This window comes from Dryas octopetala, chromosome 9, assembly GCF_963921425.1.
Source record: "Dryas octopetala chromosome 9, drDryOcto1.1, whole genome shotgun sequence".
Lineage (NCBI taxonomy): Eukaryota > Viridiplantae > Streptophyta > Magnoliopsida > Rosales > Rosaceae > Dryas > Dryas octopetala.
Genome location: NC_141374.1, coordinates 9,722,946 through 9,742,777, shown reverse-complemented (window position 1 = coordinate 9,742,777; position 19,832 = coordinate 9,722,946). Strand labels below are relative to the sequence as shown.

The following is a 19,832-nucleotide window of genomic DNA, read 5'->3' as shown; positions in this document are numbered from 1 at the left end:
TTGTCTTTACCCAAGCGAAAACTGTCCTGTTAAACTTTTGCTAAAAACTTTATTAATCTTTTGTATGTTATTGTTGTCAATGAAATTTACCAATTATAACTGCATTAATTTTCCTAGACATGAGATACCTGAACTGAGCTACATTTGTGGATGCGTAAAATGGGCCTATATGGGCCATAAAAGGGCTCTAATGGTAAGCAGAATGGCTAAGAAAATTTGGGCCACTTTATCTTGAAGTGGCGGCCTCCACAGGCCTTTGAAAGCATCCAGCTAGAGAGCTCTTGGTCACACATCTCGAATTCTCAACGACCAGAAAAATACTGCACCGTGATCCAATGTTTATCTTCGTGTCATTTGACAAAGTTTATCTTTTTCTTAGAATCTAATGTATAAACACGGAAGTTGGGAAAAAAAATTGGGACAAATAACATTAGCACACATTTGGGATCAAAATTGTAAAGGGATATTTTCACTAGTCTCCCATTATTGAATTTAGTTTTTTTTTTTTTTGGATTTTTTCAAAGGCCTATATTGACAGTCAAGGTACACATGAGTTAGAAAAGTTAATAGAATTGACGGATAGGGGCAAAGTGACGTGAAAAATAAAGTTTGGAGGCAAAATGAGACGCGTATGAGTAATAGTTTAGAGAGCATTTCTATAACTAACCTTACTTCTTTTTAGTTTCTTTTTCTGTTTCGTTTTATTTTTCATTTGTGTCATGAACCTAAACCAATGAATGATTTAGTGCAGTTTTTCATGTTCTTGGCCATGCCATAACCGGAATCTATGGGAGACTACATATGCACGAGAACAAATACTAAAATGCAAAAAAATCCAAGCTTAATTCAGTCAATAAAAGGATTGATATATATATATATATATATGTATGTCTTCACCCAGAGTTGGTGGGTGTATACGATGAGAGGATTATAGTTTCCACTATAGCGATTAGGTCACATACAATGATCCAATTCGAAATCATTAATTTGGTAATGAGTGTGAGACTCAATATTTATAATTATGATGTAAAGCCTAAAATTTTGAATTTTTGATGTGGTGGAATTTGATCAAAAGTACGACTTATATCAAAAGTCAAAGTATTTAACTCAAAATCAATTGACAATAAATAAATAGACTTATTATCTTATATATTGTAATGCAAAACTGAAGACTCTCGATATATGTGAGATTTAATTTATATACTCAACATCTATATATGATACACCTTGAACAATATAATTTGCTTGTTATACAATTCTCACCCACCATTTTGTTTGGTGAATGTAAATGTAAGGCATCAACATTGTTATATAATTTGTTTTCTTTTCACTTCGAAAGTATAATTTGTGGTTAATTATGTTTGGTGGTTGTTTCAATTTCGTCCTTGTTATTTAATTTTTTCAATCAAGTCATTATACTTTTGAAATTGTTTCAATCAAGTCCAAAATTAGATTTCCATCCATTTTTTAGATGATAGAACTGTTAAGGCAAGGGTATAATGGTTCAAGAACAAAAAGATTGTTACCATTGGCTTTTGAATGAAGCAATTATGCCCCTGCCTTAAAGGTTCTACCATTTAAAAACTTGAAGGAAATCTAATTTTAGATTTAATTGAAACAATTTCGAAACTATAAAAACTTAATTGAAAAAATTGAAACAATGATGACAAAATTAGAACAATCACTAAACTACATGGACCAAAATGGTCGTTTGCCCTTAATTATAATATCACATATCTTGAGTTTATGTAAAGATTTTGGTACTCAATGAAGAAGTGGGTTGTTGAGATTTTTTTATCATCCAAAAGCAAAAAAAGGTTATAGTATTATACAGTACGTTGAAGAACAAGTAAGAGGATAACTCATTCAATGAATTTACTTTAACGAATTCTTGATTTTAATAGTGTTAAATCTAATTATTAAATGTGTTATTCCTTATTTTTTCCTCATATTAAATCTATCAAATAAGCCGAATTATAATATTATACATGTACCTTCTCATCTAAAAAAAAATCTAGTTATGTAGTTGAAACAGCGCGCACCTCAGATCTTTAATTTGTAGAAAGTACAGGCTAGAGTCCAAGTCGACCGAATCACTCCAAGTAGGGTCCTTTGTCCTTATCCGACTGGAATTAATCAGAGTAAAGCTAGCTAGGGGTGAGAGTTACAGAGTACTGATTGATAAAAGAAGGGCAATTAATTACCATGTGCTTGATCTAAGCCTCTAACCCCATCGGCCCATCCCTTTTGTAGGACATTATGTCCATTACTAATTACTATGTCCTTGTGTGGGCTCAGAAAGAACAAGAAATTGCTCATGCCCATGAAACATGGGTGGAGGGAGAGACTAGTGCATGTCATGTGGCTTGATCAGCAGCAGAGCTAAAGCCAAAAGACATCACCACCGCCCTTCCTTTAAAACTCGTACGTACTTGACTTGCATGACTCACAGTCACACAGAGAGGAGGCAAAGCCAAAGCCAAAGCCAAAGCTCAGTTTTGGAGATGCCAAAATATATCAGACACCAGAGAAACACTAGGTTTCAACTTTATCGGTTTTTACCCAACCCAACCCCACCCATTAATTCAATTCCACACCGGCCCCCATAAGACCATGGGAGAGAAGAGAGAGAGAGAGAGAGAGCTATAGAGTGAGAATGAGATTCAAAGATCCTCATATCCCCACAAACAGCAACAAATAGCTCCTAACAGGCTTTTTACAGTGATAGCTTTCCTCATTCGTACATCTATACAGTCATATGTATTAATGCATGCATGCATGAATGAATCCATGCATATGTAGCTGCATGCCATCAGTAGTGAAAGTGTACATGATGGGCCATGAATGACATTCTAACTTTCCTTTTCATTCACTACCAAAAAAATTGTTTTTAGACACAACAGAAATTGAGATAAAATTATAAAGGTTTCTCACTAAAATGTATAGCCCAAAAAATGTGTCAAGACTCAAGACTAGCCGGTGACTAGATGTTTAATTTAGTAACAACTAACACATTTTTCGTGACCAAAAGTATTATTAATTTAGTTACACCAAATAATTACATGGCTGAAAATTACACAAGAAGCATATATAACAACAATTAGTCATAATATCTTTTAATTAATGAGGATAATTCCAAGAAATTTTTTGGGGGAATTATCAGCATTTCTACCATATGTTTTATTTGAAATAGGATCCTAGCTCTGATCATTTTTTGTGCTTACTTGTATTTATATTCAAGACAACATTGCTTTGGGTTTATGGATTAAGAGTTTTGGATTAGAGTTAATATTTAGGATTTATATAGTAAAAAATGGCGTAGTTTTAGACATAAGAGACAAGATCAACATAAGATATCCATACTCTTGTTTTATTTTTACATTAGAGGTAAAAAGAAGCGAAAAATTAATAGTAATTACTGAAAATCCATACAAAAAGCTTAGGCTTCCTTTGGGGTTCTCAAGATTGGATTGGATAGGTTAACTAACTAAATTCAAGGCATATTGAAGGAAGAAATTAAGGCTAACTAATAAAATTTTGTGTATAGGAATTAAGAAGATGAATTAGTTATAAGGGGTTGATATCCCATCATTTTGTAGTGATTGGAATTGATAAGTTTCCCTTATTATTAATTCATCTTCTTTTTTCAAATTGGACAAAAGTTAGAAGTGCCTCTATTCTTTTCTTCAATATACCTTGAATATATTTAGTTAGTTAATTAACCTATTTAACTCAATCTTAGATATCAAATGTACGTGGCCTTAAATTATCAAATAAGAGACCCAATAAATATTTTCCATTAGTCCACTACCCAATGAAGAACTAGAAGAAGTGTGTTCAACATTGAACGCAGATCAATTGCATGCAGTGTGTTCTGATAAAGATTCTTATCCAAATTGACGACTAGAAGAAGGGTAGACTAGGATGCATGGAGGACTTGGCATTGTCACAATTAGTAAGTTAGCTTGAATTGTGTTTGTTATACTTGGTTGAGTACGTCTTGTCATGTTGAGGTGGGTAAGTGTGAACTACTCTAGGTTGATTAAATAATCAAGGGGTTTTTTACACCTATATTATCCAAATTTTGGGTTTCGTCTCACATTCTCGCTCAGAAAAATAAATTAAGTCATTGTCACATAATTCATTAATTTGTTATCATGCGAGCTTGAAGCCTAATTCTTTTAAAATTTTCGTCTTCTAAGAACCAACAAATCAGTTATATTTTAAATAGAAATCTTGACAAAGTTAGGCATGAATCTCACATTGCTACACATTTTAATTTAAGTGGTAATGTGAGACTATCCCAAATTTGGGTGGTATAGGTTTAAAAAAACTTTAATCAAATGAAGAAAGCTTTTTTTTTTTTTGGAAGATATGAAGCAAGTTTTGAGTAATCATTTTTCTTGATTCTTCAAACACTCCCGCCCGTGCATGAAACATTCTTTGCTTTTTTGGGTGATTATACATGTGGACAAGTGGTACTTAATTTTGTTGGGTGATTGGAAAGAGTTCTTATGTGAAATTTTTATTAATTAAGGTAACCCACACTTATTAGTGGCTGTGATACGTACCATGCATATATGGCTCTATATATGTATAGAGTTTTATCATACACTTAATTTTGTAGAAGTATGAGTATACTCAAAACTAATTGACAATAAACAAAAAACCTATTAAATCATATATTTTATTTAATGTAAGGCTACATATTAATATGGGATACATTCTCAACATACTCAACAAATGAAAAACTAGCTAATTCTTAACAATATACTATCATATATAGCACTGTTTTCTTGTGGATATAGTTACTTTAGAAATAAGGAAACCTAAATAGAAAAAATTAAAACAAAGGGAAATTTCATTCAATAACCCATTTAGAATACCACTCTAACTTTTTTAAGTACTCTTCCCTCCCAATTTTATCTTTTTTTAATCATTGCCCTATTTTCAAAAAAAAATGCCCTTCTATCTCCCACCCACATCGACATCCTCTTCTTCTCCACATATCACATATCTAAACCTACCCACCCACATATCTAAATCAACCTACCTCCTTCTCCCATTAGATTTGAGCCATCGCTGGTGAGATAAGATTATCAAAAGAAGGAACACCACTTCCCTCCCTCCTCCGACTTCTCTGCACTCCTCCACATAGAGAATGAACACCAAAATCCAAGTAGAACCCAAAAAAACTAGAGAAAGAACAAGTCTTGCAAAAGTCGCTGGAGCGATCCTCGTGCATCAACCTCTCCACCCACGATGACCAAAACTTGAACCTGTCGCCGAAGGAAGCCCATGACTGCCCTCTCATGCTCTTCTCTCGCTTTGTCAACCTCAACGACCACTGCATCCCTCTTCCTTTGCCTCCACCTCCTCCTCCTCCCCCCAGATCGTCGTCGATGTCACTAAGCTTCCCATCTAATCTTTTATTACATCTCATTTCAATTGGGTTTCTTTTGTTTACTTTCTTCTCTCTTTTTTTTCCTTTGAAATTTTGTGGGTAGTGGATATAATCGGGAAAAAAGATTTGTATTCATTATTGAGCCACAAAAAAAAAAAAAAAAAAAAATTGGATTGAGACTTGGGAACTTTAATAAATTTAGATTTTTTTGTCATTTCATTTTTAGATCTAAGTTTAACAAACTTCAACCTAGATATGTTGTTCCATAAAATTTCGACATGAGTTTGTTGTTCCAGATATGAAATTTCGATCTGCGTTTGATGTTCCAGATCTGAAATTTTGACTTGGATTTGTTATTTCAGATTTGAAATTTGATTGTCGACGACAAATGGTAGACAAATAATCGACACATGTGGCGATTAAAAATGTATTTTTGTTCGAAAAGAGGCGCCAAAGAGTCAAAAAAGATAAAGTTGGGAGGGAATGGTAAAAAAAGTTAAAGTGGTATTAAAAAGGGTTATTTAATTAATGAAATTTCCCAAAATCAAATATGGTAAATTTCGTCTATATATAGGAAAACAATAAATCTTTTTTTGTTTTATTTTTAGTTTTAACCCTACGACGTAATATAATTATTTTGACAAAAATACCGCTAAGTATAATAGGGTTTCAAGTCCGAGTCGCAAATTCGGAGTTCTAAGTAGAGCCCCAATAAGTTTTGGGATCCCCTTTCCTATCCCTTCTATGTAATTTCATTCCATTACAATGATTAGTCAAACAATAGAATGGAATTGTTCACTAATTCCATTCCTAGTCTCATTTTTAGGCAAACAATGAAATCGATTTCATTTTGATTCCCATTTTGCATTTCGCCAACTAAACACCATATAAACTCTAGAGGAATGTTATCCACCTTCTTCAATCCGCTTTCTCTATTGACATTTTCCTTTATTATTCTTATTTCATATTGTAAATTCATGATCAGAACCGTTCATTTTTTAGATCTAACTATGAAGATCTTCTCTACAAAAAATCAATCAAATCAGAAATCGTTTGGTTATGTAACTATGATTAAATGAATAGATAATTTTTGTAACAATTTGATTCACCATTTATTTATTTGATAACGATTATATGACCAAATGATTTCCGATTTTGTTAATTTTTTGCAAAGATAATCTATAAATAATTATTTAAAAAATAAACAACTCCGATTATGAAAATACACTATGGAATGAAAATAATAAAAAAGAAGGTCGGTAGAGAAGGTGAATAGCATTCCCCTAATAAACTCGCGAACCATTGCAATCTTATATTTATTTTACATTTTTTTCGTTTATGTTCTCGATCTGTGTTGTACAAATATTATCAGTTGAGTCTGGCCACACATCTTCATGAGCCCATACACACTACGTGCAAACGCTGATATTCTCTCAATTTTTGCCACCCAATTGTAAATGGGTATGAGATTTAACATTTAACATTAGCATTAGTGTGCGTGCATGGTTTCTTTCTTTATATAAGAATGGATTACTCCTTAGTCCTTACTTATTCCAGAGGATTACACATATGACTGTAATCGATCAAGCGCAGAAAATTTTAAATATCATCTTTTCATTTTCAGCTTCAATTGATGATTAACACGAAAATGTCCACAAATGGAAGGCTACGCACGTACGTATGTTGTGCCAACCTGAGGCTACATGTGCACAACTAACGGACAAATTAATTTTTTAATAGTTTTAGGATGAAGTGTTTAACGTAATTGAGATTGGGGGCTAATGTGTCAAAATATTTAGTCTATATATGAAGTAAATTGTCAAACATGACATAAGTTAGAGGTACTGTTATATGTAATTAACTCGTTTATTTTAACCAAGTACGTATCCATATATGCTGTAGCTTTTTTATTTTTTTGTTTTTTGTTTTTTCTGATCGCTTGTTTTTTACCTTAAATTGTAATGGGGTTGCTTTTATTAATTTTGGCCGTCAAATAAATGGGTCATCATATTCATATCATGCATACATGTTTCAAACTTAATCTTTAGGGGAGTAGTGAGGAGTAGTACTGATCATTCATTCAAGTGTGTGTCTCAGATTCTCAGGCTCACTTCCCTTTCAAGCTGTTTGTTAATGGCTAGCTAGGTAAGGGTTGAGTAGGCCATTGTGATGGGTCTGTAAAAGGCCAACCAACTTTACAACCTTTTTCCCCCATTACCACACATTTAATGTTGTTGCATTCGAGTTATACAGAAACCCATTCTCATTTCATTTGTGAATGAGTGAGTGAATGAATGAGTGAATAATAACAATACTTTCTGGGGAAGAGGAAATCTATGCATCCAAAGGTCTTTACTGAGTAAGATGGTGATGGTTCTGGTCATATCATCTGTAACATGAAAAATTACTAAAAAAAAAAAAAAAGATGAATATTTATATATGGGGGAATTGTACGTAAGCTCACTTTTCAACAAAGTTAGGGTAGCTTTGCAAAATTTGTAAGGAAAAGAAAACCCTAGAGATATGGGGATGATCAGAGGAGGCGTGGGAAAAAGATTCTAAGTAAATTAGCTAAGAATAAACCAAAAAGAAAAAGTAAAAATTGAAATAGAAATAGAAATATGTAGAGGAAAGGACAAAAGTGGTAAGGCAATGCTGCTGTCCACTGAGATCGATAATGTTTCTTTGCTTGCTGACTTAAATACGTATCTGTTGTGTTCAGTGCTGGGCTGTGCTGTGCGTAAGACGAGGGGGATTGAGTGGTCAAATCACTGAAAATACAAATACAATTCTGGTCTCCAATTTTAATATGTTTTGTACGTATTATACTATATATTATACAAGAATGTATATGCATGATTGAGTTATGATGGTGTTGGGTTATTAAAGTCACGGGGCAGTGAATAAGAAGATGGTCATGAAACAGAAGATAGATATAGAGCCCTATCCCTATGGAGGCGGTGAGAGAGAGGGGTGTGGAAATCAATTAGGGCTTATTGTCCGGGAGGTACAAGGAAGGGCCATGGTTTTGGGATCGGAAATTGAGGCAAATTTAATTAATTGATGAATTAACTCATTATTAATTAATTAGAGACAGAAAGAAAGACAGAGAGAGAGAGGGTTTAGGGTTTGAATTGAATTGAATTGAATTGAAACCATATATGTACAGTAGAGCAAAAGACAACAGCCTCTTTAACTTCTGAAAACAACAGGTGAGGCCTGAGGCCTGAGGGTGTGTGTGTGTGTGTGTGAAAGCTATATCACCCCCATGCACACGTCCCTTTCTAGCTCCTCTCCCCCACATCTGCCGCCTCTCTCTCTCTCTCTCTCTCTCTCTCTAGCAAGCTAGCATCGGGAATGCCAACCACACACATATATATAATGTTATTATATATCCTATAATGAACACCATGCGCATGTTAGACTTATCTCTAGTACTAATGCATGCATATGGTAAATTAATGACATGATATATATTCATGCATGATCATGGATGGATATATATATGTCACATGTGATATAGTATATATGTCTTTAACCACGAACATACATACATACATACATATGTGGTGAAATGATCTAAGTGTTGAGAGAGAGCCCGAGTTGGATCTTTCTACACATTGTCAATTGATTTTAAATTATATGTTTCAATTTTTTTCATGATATCAAAATGTGTTATGCGAAGATCTCATGGTCACATATACTCTTACGCTATTCAATATAAATTGTTCATATGTTAAATTTGATTGACATCATATATGTAGAGACATATTAAAAAAAAGATCTGACGTTGAAAACATATTTTAAATTGAATGCTTGGATTTCCTTCAGCTAGATAGATATATATAAACTTTAACACTCCACCAATAAAAAGAGGGAAGATAAATATTAAGGATCTCTCTCTCTCTCTCTCTCTCACTTCAATTCCAAGGTGCCTCTTATATCTAGTAGACCAAATAGCTAGATCACTCTCCTTACCTCCCTATCTCTCTCTCTCTCTCTCTCTCTTTCACAACTCTCATAATTCAAGAAAAAAAGAAAGGGGAGATCCAAGGTGGTGGTTAAGCTGTCATCCGTCAATCAATCAAATCAATCAATCAATCCATCAAGCCCAGAAGGGAGACCAATCATTCATCAGTCAATTTTATAAAAATAAATTAAAAGAGGAATCATCGATCGATCATGTCATCCAGCTCTTCTGCTTCAACCTTGTCCCTTGACCATCTCCCTCCTTCCGAGCAGCTCTGTTATGTTCATTGCAACATTTGCGACACTGTCCTTGCAGTACTCTCTCTCTCTCTCTCTATGTATATTTATTTATTTAAATTGTTCTTTTTTTATAGTTTGTTTTTACAGTTGGGGGATTTTTGCGCTTCAATTAATTTGGTGGTGATGATGAGGATGATGATGTGTGTTTAATAACATATTAGGTGAGTGTTCCTTGCACAAGTTTGTTCAAGACTGTCACGGTTCGATGTGGTCACTGCACCAACCTGCTTCCGGTGAACATGCGTGGGTTGCTTCTGCCTTCGCCAAACCAGTTTCATCTTGGCCATCACTCTTTCTTCTCATCCCCTAATTCCCATAACCTTCTGGTACATATTTATATATATCTTCATATATGTTGCAATTAATTAACAACTGGCTAGCTAGCTCGATCGTATATATGCTTCATCTTAAATGATCGATGACTGTACGTGTTTGATTAGGATCAAGAGATCATACCAAATAATCCGATCCCAAACTTTGTGGTGAATCAAAGTGGTGTGCTGAATGAGTTTGCTGTGCGGCCGCCAAGAGGTGGAGCTGACCATCATGAACTTCCAAGGCCCCCACCCATTAACAGACGTCAGATTCATTCATCTTTACATCTTAATTACTTTTCTTAATTTTCTCTTATATATATATATATATATTATGTGTGTGTGTGTACGCCTACACCTCTACTTCATATGGGTTTCTTCAAACTGTATACGTTTAATTTGGTCAAGCAGATTGTTGCCTCGATCACTTCTGCTTTCATTTTAGTCCTGGAAAACTAGTATTGACAAAAACTCATTTCATGATGCCCTCAAGATCAAAACCTTAAAAAAGGAGGTGGTAGGTAGAATAAATTAGTTAGCCAACACTAATTTATATATAATAACTTGCTTACACTTAAATGCTAGTTGCACCTGCAGGCTAGGAGAAATAATTTTTCCACCTCTGCAGCCAGACTAATAGTACTTCTTGAAACATCCATGACCACAGTCTTTAAATGGATCAGTATTATATATATATATACCAAGAAATTATCATATAGCTCGCTAGAGTGGTAAAGCTGAGAATTGTTTTAAAGATAGCTTAGTGATTTACTTGACAATATTGTTCCAATAAGCTTCTTTTTCGAGTGCTTTTTTGAACATTATTTAGAGAAGTTCATAAAGGGTATTATTGCCCCCCGGAAATGTAGAAGGTAAGGATATTGTTGGACCATAGAGGTCGTATATATATCTCCCCCGCAATTATATATAGTTACCTAGCTAAAAGCAATAAAGCATTGTAGCTAGTAGATCGATTGATCATCAATCTACATATATGCATTGTAGCTAGTAGACAGAGATATATATATGATCATGACTTGTACTGTGTTTGTGTGTGTGGCATATATGCATGTCCAGCCCCAGAGAAGAGACAGAGAGTCCCTTCCGCCTACAACCGTTTCATCAAGTAAGTAATCGATCATATGATCAAATAGATGCATACCATACCATTCATCATTAGTTCATCTCTCTCTCTCTCTCTCTCTCTCTCAAACATACACAAACACATTTTAATTAATTGACTATAGGGTTGCTGAAATTGAAGTAAAAACATATATATGAATTAATGGTCCGTTATATCTGTATGTGTATATATATTGCAGGGACGAGATCCAACGCATCAAGTCTGTAAACCCTGATATATCCCATAGAGAAGCCTTCAGCGCAGCTGCTAAGAATGTAATATTCCATTAATTAATTAATTGCTTCTCATTCTCATAAAATATTATTATATTAGCTTTTGATATTTCCTTTACGGCTTTACCAAATTAGGGTTTTTGATATTTTTCTTTTTTTGTGTTATCAATAGTACATTAATGTACTGCATGTGTGGGTATGGGGTCGGTTGATATGTGAACCTCTTAAAATAGTTTTCTTTGATTTCTGTGTTGTGTGAACATGATGCAGTGGGCCCACTTTCCACACATTCACTTTGGTCTCATGCCTGACCAGACGTCTGTCAAGAAGACAAACGTCCGCCAGCAGCAGGTAATTAATTAAATTAAATTACCCCCTAATCCCATGCACTTGTACTACTACTAGCTAGTACTATATATTAACCCTCCTCTTCTCTACTACTACTAGCAAATGCCACAAAATTAAACATATATGAATTGGTGTTAATAATAATACCATTTTAATTCATTAATTTGATGTTGGCATGGAGTTTAATTAATTGGGTTTGATGTGCAGGAGGGAGATCAGGACGTTCTGATGAAGGATGGGTTTTTCACTTCAGCAGCTAATGTGCGTGTCTCCCCTTACTAGCTACCTAATTAAGTAACTGCAACAAGCTTTGCTTAATTGATCGATCATGAGTTAAATTTGTAGTGGGTGGGAGAAAGATTTGAGGCCCAAACATATGCCTGTGAAGCTGTGATGCCTAATGACTCTACTTTCTTCACAATCCATATGCTACTGGAGGTCTTTAATTAATGTTGATAATTAACTGCACGTTTAGATGTAGTAGTACTTTTAATTAAGATTTTAATTAATTTCGATCTTCAGTTTGCTTTGAAATTAACTAAACCTTGTACTTAGAAGAGTTCATCCATCCTTTTCCATTTTATGATGATTTATGTTGCTCATCAATTGATTATAGCTAGCTCTAGATTGATGCTCATCAATCAACTATTTTTCCATGCATCTTGTTAATTTTAAGTTTTTTTATTTTTGTCTTCACACCCACATATTAGCAATTAATCACATTTTACTGAAAAAATATGTATGAGTAATGCTAAACGAAAAACATTAATTGACAACAGCTAGTTGATGTGTTAATTTATTACAATATAGTGATAATATAGAATTGATGTAATAAGTATTACATCAACTACCATATATAGCATATAATTATCTAATATGATCATTTTAACATTTTCCAAAATAAACTATTTTTTGAACTTATTACAGTAGACAACATGGTCCATATATAATAAATCTTTTGGGTGGGATATCAATTATTTTCATCGTTGTTTTGCTCCTACATATTCTGCATGGACAATTGTGCATACTGCTTCTTGGAATCCCATTTAATAATGTTTGACGTTAATGTGTGAAATCTAGGTCATTGATCTTGGTCAAACCAATATACATGGGAGCATGGACTTAATTTGTTTAGCATGTCATGTAAAACCATGCTTGCTTGTTTTGTGGGAATGATCACGCACACTAAGCTAGCTTTAACATTAAAAAAAAAAAAAAAAAGAGAAGAATTAGGATTTGATATTTTATGCTATTAATTTTAAGCAAGAGTACGTCCTAAGTCAAATGCATGTCTAATTAACTGAAGTTATAAGAATGATTATAACTTCGAAATGAAGTTATAAGAATGATTATAACTTCGAAATGAAGTTATAATATGCGTAAGGCAATTTCTCATATAATTCATTTTAGAAACGTGGGTATATATATATATATATATATATATATATATATATATATATATATATGATATGTTCCAAAATGAACTGGTGATGATCAATATAATTAAGTTGCTGATTAGCGCGAGCCCTATGATCTTGGTGAACCATCACTTGTGTATAACTTGTGCTAGCTAGACAAAACAAAGTGTCTGGGTTACTTGTAGTAGTTAGTCAATATATATTTGGACTTACGCCTAACTTTTTTTAACTGACAAAAAAAAAAAGTTTCAAAATTTGGGCTAAAGTGAGCCGAATTCTGGGAAACATATCATATACATTTTCTATGATACAGTCCAACTGAAATTCTTAAAATTCACTTAAAGCTCCATATATCAATTTGGATGGAATGATATAAAATGAGGAACTTTGATTTAATTATACATTAAAATATTTACTTCTTATAGGACTAATTAATTAATGTGAACACATTACTAAATTTGATATAAAATCGATATTGTCCCTAATAACTTAATTACGTAGGTCGAACAAAGGGTGCGTAAGAGTGAGCCTCATGAAACTATTGACGTGTGGGGTTTTATTTCAAAAGGCCTTGATGTAATGAATCCCGGCCTAACTCATATATTGTAGATTGTTGAATCACCTTTCAGATGTAGAATTAATTCCATATCTATTAACTTGTATAACCCCACAATTCCGTACTTATAAATTTATTTGATTCGTCCATTTATTTGATCAAAGTTAGATAGGCAAATGATTTCCGATTTGGCTAATTTTTTGCAAGGATGATCTATCAATGAAGATGTAAAAAATGAATGGTTAGGATCGACACAAAACGACTCGTGTGGGCCCCAATAGGGTATACCTCAACATAAATAAGTTGAGGTATACCTCAATTAGAGGTGTCAAACGGTCTGGCCCAGCCTGTTTAAGTTGAGCCCATTGTGCTTTCGTGCCATGCTCGGGCCGGCCCATATAGTTAAGACCTAAGCCCGGCACGGCCCACGGCCCGCGGGCCATTAGTGCTCGTGTCGTGCCTTAAACGAGCCGACCCACGAACCTTTTTTTATTTTTATTTTTTATGGTGATAAAACTAATCTTATGATATTTTTTCTTATTTATAATTAAATATTAACATTATTTTACATAAAAATTGAATATTTTTGTTGGAAAGTTCTCTAAAAATGTAAAAAATAATGTTAAAATAGTCGTGCCTAATTCGGGCCCATTTCGTGTCCGTGCTTGGCCCTTGTCGTGCTCGTGCCGTGCTGTGCCCGATGGGCTAAAAACTTCGGCCCGGCCCGGCCCAGCCCATTTAATTGTACCGTGCCGTGCCGTGCCTATTTTAATCGCCCGTGCCGTGTCGTGCTCGGGCCGGCCCGACCCGTTTGACACCTCTAACCTCAATAAAAGGAGCCTGTATATATATATATATAAATAAAAAATATTCTAAAGTTAACCAGTTAATAAGATAATACAATGTTAATTAACTATTCTTTTGAGCCCATTACATAATATAATCTTATGATCCAACCGTTTATATTTTATGTATATTATATTTATACATATATGCAGAGAATTAAGCTTTATATAGCAGGTATGGAGTGACTTTTAAAGTGAAACAACATTCACGTAGACAGTGAATATATATGCATAGGATGCGCGCGGCCATTACCAAAAGGTGATTTTATGGTCCCAACATCTAACACTGTTGGCTGAAATCATGAATACCTGGAACAAAACCCTACAAATCTCTGTTAAAAAAAGGGGTCTCCAACTGAGTTTGTCGACCCTCCATTTTACTTCAAAAAGCATGATCGTCAGCTCCATCTTACAAGCAAAATGCAACCGTCGACTCCAACATTGCAACACCCTATGCAGCAGCACTCCCTAGCTTTTGACTTTTAAGAAAGCATGCATGCATTTAGCATATTAAAAGATGCGTCCAATATATCCAAGTATTCAAATCTTCCACATAGTTGCCACGTTCAATTCACTTCCACGTACATTGCTCAAAAATTCACACTCATAAAAGTAATAAGTAATTATCAAAAGAAGAAAAAGAGAAGTTTAGTATTATTGGAAAAAGTGGATTAGGAGTTATATATATGTGTGCTCCCACAGGAATTATTCACTGGTATATAGTGAAACAAACCACACAAAAACTAAAATGGATGTCGAGATTTTTCAGAAAAATTTTATTAATCATTTAGTACCGCGAATAACTAAGTTGAAAAAAATATCAACATGTACGTGTTATATGTGTGGGCCGTAAAAATGCATGAAGAGTTGTTGGACTCGTCAACTTTACTATTTTCGCACATTAAATATTGTCTTTTCAAATATCATCTCATCGAACTATTTAACCCTGTGCCCAATCCCATCCCAAGAAGACAAAACAAAGAAGAAAAAGCAATTGATCAAATATTATTACAAATTTAAAACAATTATTGTTAGAATAAGTTATAAATCAATCCTAGCGTATAGGAGATTTACCAGACTATTATATAACCAAGAATTAAATTTCGGATTTTGAAAATATTTCGATAGAAATTTCGAAAGAAATTTTTACGGAAATTTCGATGAAAATTTCTAAAATTTTTAAATTTCGATAAAAATTAGACGGAAATACAGAGATTTTTAATGAAACTTTACCATATGTTTATTTAACATATTATCTACTAAATTGATAAAAAACATTGAAGAAACCAAATTATATAGTAGGTTTCATGTGATATCAGATGAATATAATGCGCACTAGAGCAAATACGTACTGTTAAATAAAATTAGTATAATGAATAATAAAATTAGTATATTCTTTATACTGTATAATTTAATAATACACTAAAATCTAAACCCTAATACTCTTTATACTCTATAATCTATACATTAAATCCTATATACTCTATATTGTTTAGGATATTAGGTTTTAAACTCTTTAGGATATTTTTAAATTATTTTTTTATATATAAATGTATTAGAGTTTAAGGTTTAAAATAACTAAACGAAATCTTAAACCTTTTTTTTTCTTTTCAATTACCCAAAGGCCCCAAACCCCCCTCATTTTTTTTCTTTCCTTACTTTTTTTCCCTGTCTCTCTCTTCAATCTTTTTTTTTTTAATCTTTCCTTCATTTTTTCTCGTGCCTTTCACCCAGCCAAGCTTTGTCTTTACTGAGTGTAACAATCCAAATTTTGGCTTATGGTGATTTTGTTACTTAAATTTTTCAAACTTGTTTTAAGGTTTGTTTAAAGGAATTAGAAATTTCCTTAAGTTTATTTTAACTAACTTAACCTTTGGTTATGGTTCTAGAGCATAATTGTGTGGAAATGAATTTTAGAAAACGAAAATTTAAGAATTTGGTCATTATTATTTTTTTCAGAATTAAATTATGAGAGTAGGATTTTTCATAATTGTTTTGAAAGCAATTTGACTATTTTGAGGTCATAAGAAATTAGTACTCATAAATACGAGTGCGTAGAATTTTTCGGTGAATTATTTGGAGGCTCGAGCTATTTTTGGTGACAAAATTATTTTGCATATATCATTAGTTTGCCATATCCGATTAATATTACAAATATTAAAAGATAATCTTGTCCAAATCAAATCAAATGGTTGAAATTAGTACTTAATTAATATCATTATTATTTATTTTATTTTTGTTTATCGTTCTCCACCTTCAACCTCGAGAGAATCTTTGGTTTCTCTGCAAACTTCAACCAAACTGTTCATGGCAATAAACTTTGGTGGTCCCATCTAAACTAGTCAATCTATATTTTCCACTTTCATAAACCAAGTTTTCTCTCCTCTTTTTAAACCATTTGACATTGAACTTTCAGCCCTCTTTATTTTATATTTTTGGTCTGAAATATACTTTTATAGAAAAAGCACGAAGGCTCAAGGGCAAAACATACAGCTTAGTAGCTTACTATGCCTGGAAACAAAGAGATAACCAGCAAATAGAAAACCTCAAAAGCAAGCAGCCCCATAAAATAGTCATATATTAATGTCCATCTTATTATGATATATCTAGCAATAATCCCTACGAATCAAAGGTCCAAAGTAGGTCTGGTCCAATCGTCCAGCTTAGGCTGGGCCTAAGCCCGACTTCAATTTATCCAAAGGTTTTGTTGAGGCGACCCAATCTAGTTCAAGAAAATAGACTCATCCAGATTCCAGATCCAGCTCATAGCCCATGCATACTTGGTTCAATAGGCCAACCCAATAGGCTATCGAGTCAGATTAATTTAGTATGGTTAAACTTTTCTAATAAATAAGTTAAGTTTACCTGTATAATTACTAGAAATTTAGGATTAAATACTAAATTTCAATAATTTTTTGGTATAGCATGAATACCATATAATATTTCAATTGAACTACTAAATTTAAATGTAGTTTTTTAGATTAGGTCACAGATATGTTGGCCCCTTTGATTTGAGCCTTTTCCATTTGACATTTTTATCCTTTGGCCCACATATGATGAGTGTTAGTTAAAATTTATAAGATTTTGACAAAATTACCCTTAAGGCTTTTATATTATCTTGAAAATTTATTAATGTAATCTCAACTTCACATTTAGTTGTGACTGTACGACACTCACAACTTCAAATTTAGTTGTGACTAAATGACAGTCACATCTAAGTTGTGAGACAGTCACAGTTAATTTGTGAGACAGTCACAGTTAAGTTGTGACTTAATTGAATTTTTTTTAGAGAAATTATACTACAATATAGTATAAATAGAGGTCAAAACAATACTTTTACTCAAAATAATATATAGTATAGTGGTGTGAGTTGTCTCTTTCAATTTACTAAAACAGTCACAATTAATTTGTGACTGGATTGATTTTTTTTTATTTTTTATAATACAATATAGTATAAATTAATGTAATATTTGTGATGTAATATTTTTTAAATTTTTTTTATTGTAGTGGCATGTGATGTAATATTTGTAAATTCTAATACTTTTTACTTTATTAATTTGTTTGACTTTTCAACTAGTACCTAATCTAAAATGTTATTTAATTTTGGTACCTAAATTAAAAAGTTATTAAAATTTAGTAGTTAAAATCAATGAACCTTATAATTACAGGCTTATAGGAAGTCTAGAACTTTCATGTTAGATTACCAACTAGCCATTTTCAGTTCATTTCCCTTCATTATTATCAACCACGTATTTGTAATAATGTTGCTCACAAATTCGCACATTACAGTTTAGAGTGTGATCAATATTTTATAGGGAAATTTTTATTTAGATCCTTTAATTTAACAATTTACTGAATAAAACCTTATGACTTTTAAAATTTTAACTAAAGTCCAATAATATTGTAACCATTTCATTAGTTTCAATTTTTTTAACACATACCAAGTGCTGAGCCCTTGGTGGTCATTTTCGAGTGTTCGGCAGTGCATTTTTACTCATTCTCAAGCTCTGGTTTATTGGCTTTATATTCAGTTTTAATTCTGAGATTTTGGCCTCTGCTCAAAATCTCAGAGTTAAAACCTAAAATGCAGCTTCCACAAACCTCATTCTATACTCTAGGAAGATATGAGGTGAACCCGTACCTTATACCCTCAAAAAGTAAAAAAATAATGACATATTTTTTTGACAAGACAATGGCCAAAGGGCTTTATTTAAAAAAAATAAGGACTTTATTTGAGAAAAAAAAAAAGTCATAAGGTTTTTTTTTTTCTAAATAAGAAATGTTAGAAGAACTAAACTATAATTTTTCCTATTTTATATGGCTCAAGAAGGGTCTTACTTGACTACCCCCGACTTTTTTTTTTTTTTTGACCAATTGGAAACCATTCCATTAAGAAGCCACAAAGGCAGAAAATTCAAACCAATTAAACAACAAGCATCAAACTAAAACAAACAGCATCAACACAATGAAACAGAGCAACATAATGCAGAAAAACATATACAGAAATTAATCCAATGGTAGTCCATCTGCTAACAGCACACCAAGCAAGGAGAATGAGGGTTTAGAAACCCAGTCCTCAGGACACATTCCCCTTCGAGCCAGCTGAGCTAACTCATGAGCAGCCTGATTGGCTTTTCTAGAGATCCATGACCATCTAACAGAAATAAAACCTTGCTGCAACAGTTTAATGTCATGAACCACAGGAGCAATATGCCAAGAAATAGGTAGAGTAGAGTGAGTCAAAGCCATAATGACAGACTTAGAGTCAGATTCCACCAGCAACTCAGCAAAACCACAATTCTTGGCACAAAGAAGTCCCTCCTTAATTGCCAGAGCCTCCACCAATTCAGCAGACTCAGCAGAACAAGGCTTAGCAACACCCCCCAGAACTTGACAGACATGATTTCTAATAATCACTCCAATCCCTGCAATATGAGAGTCTTTAAGCCAAGAGCCATCAGTATTCACCTTAACCACATTTCCATAAGGAGGTGACCACATCTCAGCATCAGTTATAGGATTGGAAACCTGCTTCATAGGTTTAGGAACCTGGGGAGGAAGAGATTCCATAAACTCAGTAAAGGCTTTCAAAGCATTAAAACAGACCACTGCAGGATCAGGAATTAGCTTTTGAAAAAAAGATTTACACCGCATTTTCCATATATGCCACAAAATAAAACCAATTCTGGCCATCAATGACGCATCATCATTTTTCCAAGGCTGACACACATCCAACAGCCAGGAATCCAAAAAAGAAACAGCAGCTTTATCAACTTTATACCCCAAACAATAAAACCAAACAGGCTCCACCCAATCACATAA

General features: G+C 33.3%; 1 protein-coding gene across 3 annotated transcripts; it reads left to right on the top strand.

The window, feature by feature from the left end:
* Positions 1-9,370: 9,370 nt before the first annotated feature.
* Positions 9,371-12,256, top strand: LOC147273832 (axial regulator YABBY 1-like). 3 transcript variants are annotated; one of them, XM_086256482.1, is made up of 8 exons: positions 9,371-9,688; positions 9,835-9,999; positions 10,114-10,252; positions 11,065-11,113; positions 11,310-11,385; positions 11,614-11,694; positions 11,899-11,952; positions 12,037-12,256. In XM_086256482.1, the coding sequence occupies exons 1-8, from the start codon at positions 9,587-9,589 to the stop codon at positions 12,139-12,141; spliced, it is 771 nt and encodes a 256-aa protein (XP_086112608.1). In that variant the 5' UTR covers positions 9,371-9,586; the 3' UTR covers positions 12,142-12,256. The 3 variants fall into 3 exon arrangements, with proteins under 3 accessions (XP_086112608.1, XP_086112609.1, XP_086112610.1); XM_086256484.1 differs by having other exon boundaries at positions 9,630-9,688; positions 9,748-9,999; XM_086256483.1 differs by having other exon boundaries at positions 9,373-9,688; positions 11,899-12,152.
* Positions 12,257-19,832: the final 7,576 nt, after the last annotated feature.